The 5786-nt window shown below is 53.0% G+C and overlaps 2 protein-coding genes across 2 annotated transcripts in view; one reads left to right on the top strand and one right to left on the bottom strand.

The window, feature by feature from the left end:
- Positions 1-287: 287 nt before the first annotated feature.
- Prdx2 (peroxiredoxin 2) lies at positions 288-4457 on the bottom strand. Its single transcript, XM_005366984.3, has 6 exons — positions 4339-4457; positions 3730-3834; positions 3488-3641; positions 2705-2827; positions 2427-2557; positions 288-598 (listed from the first exon to the last, which is right to left on the bottom strand). The coding sequence occupies exons 2-6, from the start codon at positions 3830-3832 to the stop codon at positions 513-515; spliced, it is 597 nt and encodes a 198-aa protein (XP_005367041.1). The 5' UTR covers positions 3833-3834; positions 4339-4457; the 3' UTR covers positions 288-512.
- A 96-nt stretch (positions 4458-4553) lies between these two features.
- The window catches only part of Rnaseh2a (ribonuclease H2 subunit A), a 12595-nt gene continuing 11362 nt past the window's right edge, over positions 4554-5786 (top strand). The window contains exon 1 of the mRNA XM_005366983.2: positions 4554-4808. The gene's annotated coding sequence lies outside the window, so the exon portion shown is untranslated. The remainder of the gene's footprint in view (positions 4809-5786) is intronic.

The following is a 5786-nucleotide window of genomic DNA, read 5'->3' as shown; positions in this document are numbered from 1 at the left end:
CAGGCTGGCCTCGAACGCACAGAGATCCGGCTGCCTCTGCCTCCTGAGTGCTAGAATTAAAGGCGGTGCGCCACCACGGCCCGATCCGGGTTTTTTTTTTTTTTTTTTTTTTTCTTTTAAGACAGATCTCACTACTCTCAGGTCACGGGGAAATGGAGTACCGAGCAGTGAATGTGGTAATGCCTCCACCTTGTGGTGAAGAGGAGTAATTGCAGAGGCACTTGTACAGGCCAGAGAGTAAAGATGGGGTTGGAGTCAAGCTAGAGAGTACAGCAACACAGTCTTCCACTGTCCCTAATACTTTATTGGTTTCCTATAGACCTGTGCCCAGCTGGGTGGGTTCAGGGCAGGGGGTCACTATTCACCAGATTCCAGATGGGAATGAGAAAGCCTTGGCCCAGCCTCCAGCCCCTACACAGACTGTGGAGGGGGATCTAGTCTTTTCTGGGCCAGCACAGGACATCCAGGTGGGGCGAGATCCAAGAACTCAGGATCACTGATGTTTAGCCATCTTAGTTGTGTTTGGAGAAGTATTCCTTGCTGTCATCCACATTGGGCTTGATGGTGTCACTGCCGGGCTTCCAGCCAGCAGGACAGACTAGAAAAACACACAAGGATGAACACGTGAGGCTGAGCACCATCACCAAGGTCAGGAACAAGTAGGCCATGCAAGAGCCTAGGCCGCACCGCACGGAAGAGGCTGGGAGCTAAGGGCCAGGATTCCAAACTGCAGGCAAGACAAGACGAGACAGTTTCCTGGGCGAAACTTTTTTCTGTTCTATTGTTTTGTTTGTCCTGTTTTTTTTGTTTTTTTTTTTTTTGGCCTCGACCCCAGCCTGACTGCTGGGATCACAGATGTGTATCACCACACTACGCTGCAAATTCTTTTTATTTTATCTGCTGATGTATTGGCGTTTGAGCCCTGGGCCTTTTGGAAACCAGGGTTCTACATCTAGGTGTAGCTGTCTTTTTTCTTAAAAAGGGGGCTTCTGTCTGGTCTTTAGCTCTCTCCATAGATCAGGCTGGTCTCAAGCATTCAGGGATCCTCCTCCTCTGCCACCCCAGGGTTTGGGCTGTATCACCACACTGAGCCTTTTGATTTTAAAACTGTCTCTGGCTGTAGCCCACGCTGGCCCCCTGCATCACCTGCCAAGTGCTGAGATTATAGGCCTGTCTCCATGCTCCTCCCCTTCAACTCAATCAGCCTTAACCTCCCCAAACTTTGTACCTGTGGTCAGCTGTCCCTTCCATATGACGGGGTGCTGATTGGACTGCGGGTATAGCTCAGTGGAAGAGCACTGTCTAGTATGTTTGAAGCTTTGATCACTAGCAAGAGAGCATGTGTGCTGGTCTACACAGCTAGCTCCAGGCCAACAGCAATGCATACTGAGACCTTTTCATGTGCGTGCGTGTGTGTGTGTGTGTGCGTGTGTACTCTAACCTGACTAAGATTAACTTGGGACACTTTTCAAATACCTTTTTTTTTTTTTTTGACTTTTTGAGGTAGGTTCTCATGGAGTTTGGGCTGGCCTTGAATTAACTCGGTGGCTGAAGATGACCCTCTATCTGACCTTTCTCCCTTGGCTTCGAGTGCTGGGATTACGGGCATATACCACACACCCAGCTTTATCTTGTCACAGGGACTGAACTCAGGGCTTTGTGAATGCCAGTCAAGCACTCAACCAAGTCCAATTCCCAGCTTGAAAGCCTGTCAATGCTCTACTTTTTTACCTTTTCGTTTTGGTTGTTTTAAGAAAAGGTCTCAGCTGGGCGGTGGTGGCGCACGCCTTTAATCCCAGCACTTGGGAGGCAGAGGCAGGCAGATCTCTGTGAGTTCGAGGCCAGCCTGGTCTACAAAGGGAGTTCCAGGACAGGCTCCAAAGCTACAGAGAAACCCTGTCTCGAAAAACCAAAAAAAAAGAAAAAAAAAAAAAAAGGTCTCATTCTATATCATGGGCTAGCTTTAATCCTGCCTCAGACACTTCCTGCCAAGTGTGGGGATGGCAGGCTTGACCCAGCACACCTAGATCAAATACCTCCAGCCAGCTCTCAGCTCTTCAGCTTTGTTTACAAATCGCCACCCCATCCTAGACACTCCCCGCAGGCAGAGAACTGAATTTTGTATGGGGCTTAAAAAAAAAAAAATCCAGTGTTTGTTTTGCCTGTGTACATGTTTGTGCCTGCTACAGGAGAGAGGGTCAGATCCCCTGAGACTGGAATTACAGATGCTTATAAGCTACCACGTGGGTGCTGGGAATCCAACCCTGGTCCTCTGGGAAAGCAACCAGTATTCCAGCCATCTCTCCAGCCCTTGTGTGAGGCTATGACATCTACCCCATAAAGCTGCTAGGGCAGACAGCTCGTGTATGCAAGCTGGACAGAGCTGAGGACCAAGGAGGGCCTCCCCATTGCGGACACTCACTCACCTTCCCCGTGCTCATCTGTATACTGAAAGGCTTGGACTAGGCGCAGAGCCTCATCCACAGAGCGTCCCACCGGTAGGTCATTGACTGTGATCTGACGCAGGACACCCTTGGCATCGATGATAAAGAGGCCCCTGAAGACATGAGGGCCTACAGTGAGGAGCTTGGAGCCTCCCACTGCCAGGGCCAGGGAACGGAACACACACACACCCCATTAGCCACAGTGGTCCCTTTAGCTTTGAGACGGGACTCCTGGAGTTGGGCTGAGGTCCCCGCTGTACCTGTAGGCAATGCCCTCATCAGTTTTTAACACGCCGTAGTTCTGGGACAAGCTTCTAGTCACATCAGCAAGCAGGGGGATGTTCAGGGGGCCCAAGCCTCCCTCCTTCCGTGGAGTGTTGATCCTGTGGGTGAGAGAGTTAGGGTTGGAGACTTAGGATGTCCAGCACAGCAGAATTCTCCCCCGTGGGCCTCCAGTGTGATAAGGGCTGAGTGGGGGTACTGGAAGCAAGAGATAAAGGATTTATAAATGGCTGGGGAGCTCCACCCACCCCACCCTGGTGAAGGCAGCACAGCTGGGAAGAGATGGCCCCAGATAAAGCTTCATCTTCAAGTAGCTTCACTGTGGGCTCCCGTAATTTGCAGTAGAGACACCACATCAGAGTTCCCATTGCCCAAAAGCAGGGATAAGGGCTCAATAGGAGGGCACTTGCTTTGCAGCAATGAGACCTTGGACTGACTCCTAGTTTTGAAAAAAGGGAGGGAGGGAGGGGAGTTCCCACCATCATCCATCTCTGGTCTTTCTATCAACCCATCCTCTTGAGAACTAGAGTTTCCCGTTTCACGAAATAGGGCAACGCAGTTTGTCTCCTGAGAACTAAGCCACAAGCCTCTGCAGTTTCCTCCACCTTCCAACTAGGTGCCAAACGCTAATTACCGTCATCCTTGTAAGGGCTTGGGTTTAATTGTTTCCATTCTTTAGAAGATGAAGGTGGAAGACAGTTTATCCCCATAGCTTGGGCTTTCCTACATCTCTGCACCCGCTCCCCCGCGCAGACCCATACCACGCCAGGTGGGTGAACTGAGAGTCCACGGACACTCCGAGCACCTCGCAACCCAGCTTTCGAAAGTCCTCAGCGTGGTTGCTAAAAGCGATGATCTCCGTGGGGCACACGAAAGTGAAGTCCAGCGGGTAGAAAAAGAGGACCACGTACTTCCCTAGGGAAGAGGAGACCGGAAGAAAAGTTAGTTCAAGTCCCTTTCATATTACCCTATCCCCACCTGGTTCCCCTCCAGGCAGCTTCACCTCTGTAGTCTGAAAGCTTGACTTCCTTGAAGGCGCCATCCACCACCGCGGTGGCCGTGAAATCAGGGGCCGGCTTTCCGATGCATGCGTTGCCGGATGCCATGACTGAAAGAAGAGACCCACAACGCAAGGCTGGTCAGTGCCGTAAAAGACCCTTTGTCTGGCTTTCCCAAGGTCACTGTTGGGGCTGAGCCCAGACAGTGAGTCCGAGAAGTGGAAACAGCAGTACTCATATTCACCCTTCCAGAACAAGGTCTGCAAGGACTCAGGAGACCCGCTCTCCTCCCCCCCCCCAAAACAGGGCCCAAGTGATGGGGTCACCGCTGCCACCTGAGTCAGCCCAAGCACGGGAGAAGGAAGGGTCGTGAGCCCTTAGTTTCAGAACGGGATGGCGAGCCTGTGAGCTTGGCGGCGCTACGGCCTGCAAGCCAGGGCTCCAGCCTTGAGTCGGCCTCCACCCCCCTCCATCCCACCACCCCCACCCCTGCAAGGACAAAGGCGGCCACCATAGATCACGAAAAACAAAGACCGTCAGCAAGGAGGTAGTTATAGACCCAGAACCGCACCAATGGGGCGCCTCCTATTCGTGTGCACTCTGGGTTTCCATACCTGCGTGGGCAAGATCCGGACACGCGGACGACCAGACACGACAGGACACAGAAAACAGAGATCTCAGAGCCAAATGAGTCCTAGGCCCTAGAGCTTTTTATGCGCGGCCCAAACCACGTGAAGCAGGGCAGGGGGAGGTGGGCGGGACAGCTCCGCGGTCGGATCCACTGCGCCTGCAGAGGGGGAGCGCGAGGACCGGTTCACGCGCTTGCACAAGGGAGATGGGTGGGGTGTGCCCTTGCGGACGCCGGGATGGTCTGTGCTGTAGGCTCCGCGCGGTCCCGAGCCGCCAGGGCGCGTTGGGGTCGGTTGGAGTCCGGGCATGGCCCGGAGCCGACTGGCTTTACTGCTCCCACATCTAGTGCTTCTGGGACTGGTGTCCTCTACTCAGATCGACCCGGACTACCAGTATTTTGGCCAGCAGGGCACAGGTGATACCTGGGAGTTGCTGAGGTTGCAGCGAAAAAAGGGTAAACTTGAAGGTGGCGGGAGTGACAATTTCAAAAGGTGCCCCCAGAAGCCTTACTTAGCCAGCTGGCTACACACAGCCCCTCCGGTGCTGACTCTGCCCAGCTCAGCACAGGCCTGTCCTCTGGGACTGGCCGCTTTTCTTTGAGTGTGTTGGTTTCTCATCTGTGGGTTGTTTTTGATTTGTTTCGTTTCACTATACTGAAAATTTTACCTGGCAGCTTCCTTGGTGGTCTGATCAATGTAATAGACACTGACTGTCAGGAGCAGGGCACCAGGAGACAATAAACAACCTATAAACACGGTGCTAGGAAGGGTGGAGACGGAGATGGAAACTGGCCCAGGCAGCCTGAGATGTCAGCAAAGGTGTGGTGAGGATGGTAGCAACCCATTCAGCCTGAATGACTGGCAGGGTCAAAATTACAGAGATTGGGTGACAGTGTCCCAGGAAAAGGGAACAAAGCAAAGGCCAAAAGGCCTCAGGGGAGGATGGGAAAATCTGGGAGTCGTTTGGCAAAGATCTGTTGAGGAAGGGTCTGAAGCACCAGGCTGAGTTTATCTCCACACGCAGAAGTATCAGTAAGGAGTGGTGATAAGGCTTGGTGTTGTGCTGGTAGCTCAGACGGAGGAGCCCTTGGCCCAGCCAGCATGAAGTCCTGTCCCTTCCCCAACACTGCAGAACCCACCACCCGATAGCAGTACACACCTGCAATCCGAACTTTCGGAACTGGAGTCAGGGGATCTGAAGTTCAGAGTCATCTTTGGCTACCAAGGGAATTGGAGGCCAACTTGAAGTACATGAGACTCTGGCAAGAAAGAAGGGAAGGGAGGAAGGGAGGGAAGAAGGGGGAGAGGGAGGGAGGGAGGAAGGGAGGGAGGGAGGGAGGAAGGGAGGAAGGAGTCCTGTAAAAGTGTAGGTGGGGGGGGGCTGGAGAGATGGCTCAGTGGTTAAGAGCATTGCCTGCTCTTCCAAAGGTCCT

The sequence above is a fragment of the Microtus ochrogaster genome, unplaced genomic scaffold (assembly GCF_000317375.1).
Source record: "Microtus ochrogaster isolate Prairie Vole_2 unplaced genomic scaffold, MicOch1.0 UNK15, whole genome shotgun sequence".
In the NCBI taxonomy this organism is placed as follows: Eukaryota; Metazoa; Chordata; class Mammalia; order Rodentia; family Cricetidae; genus Microtus; species Microtus ochrogaster.
The sequence above is the reverse complement of the archived record's forward strand: the minus strand, read 5'-3'. Positions and strand labels throughout refer to the sequence as shown.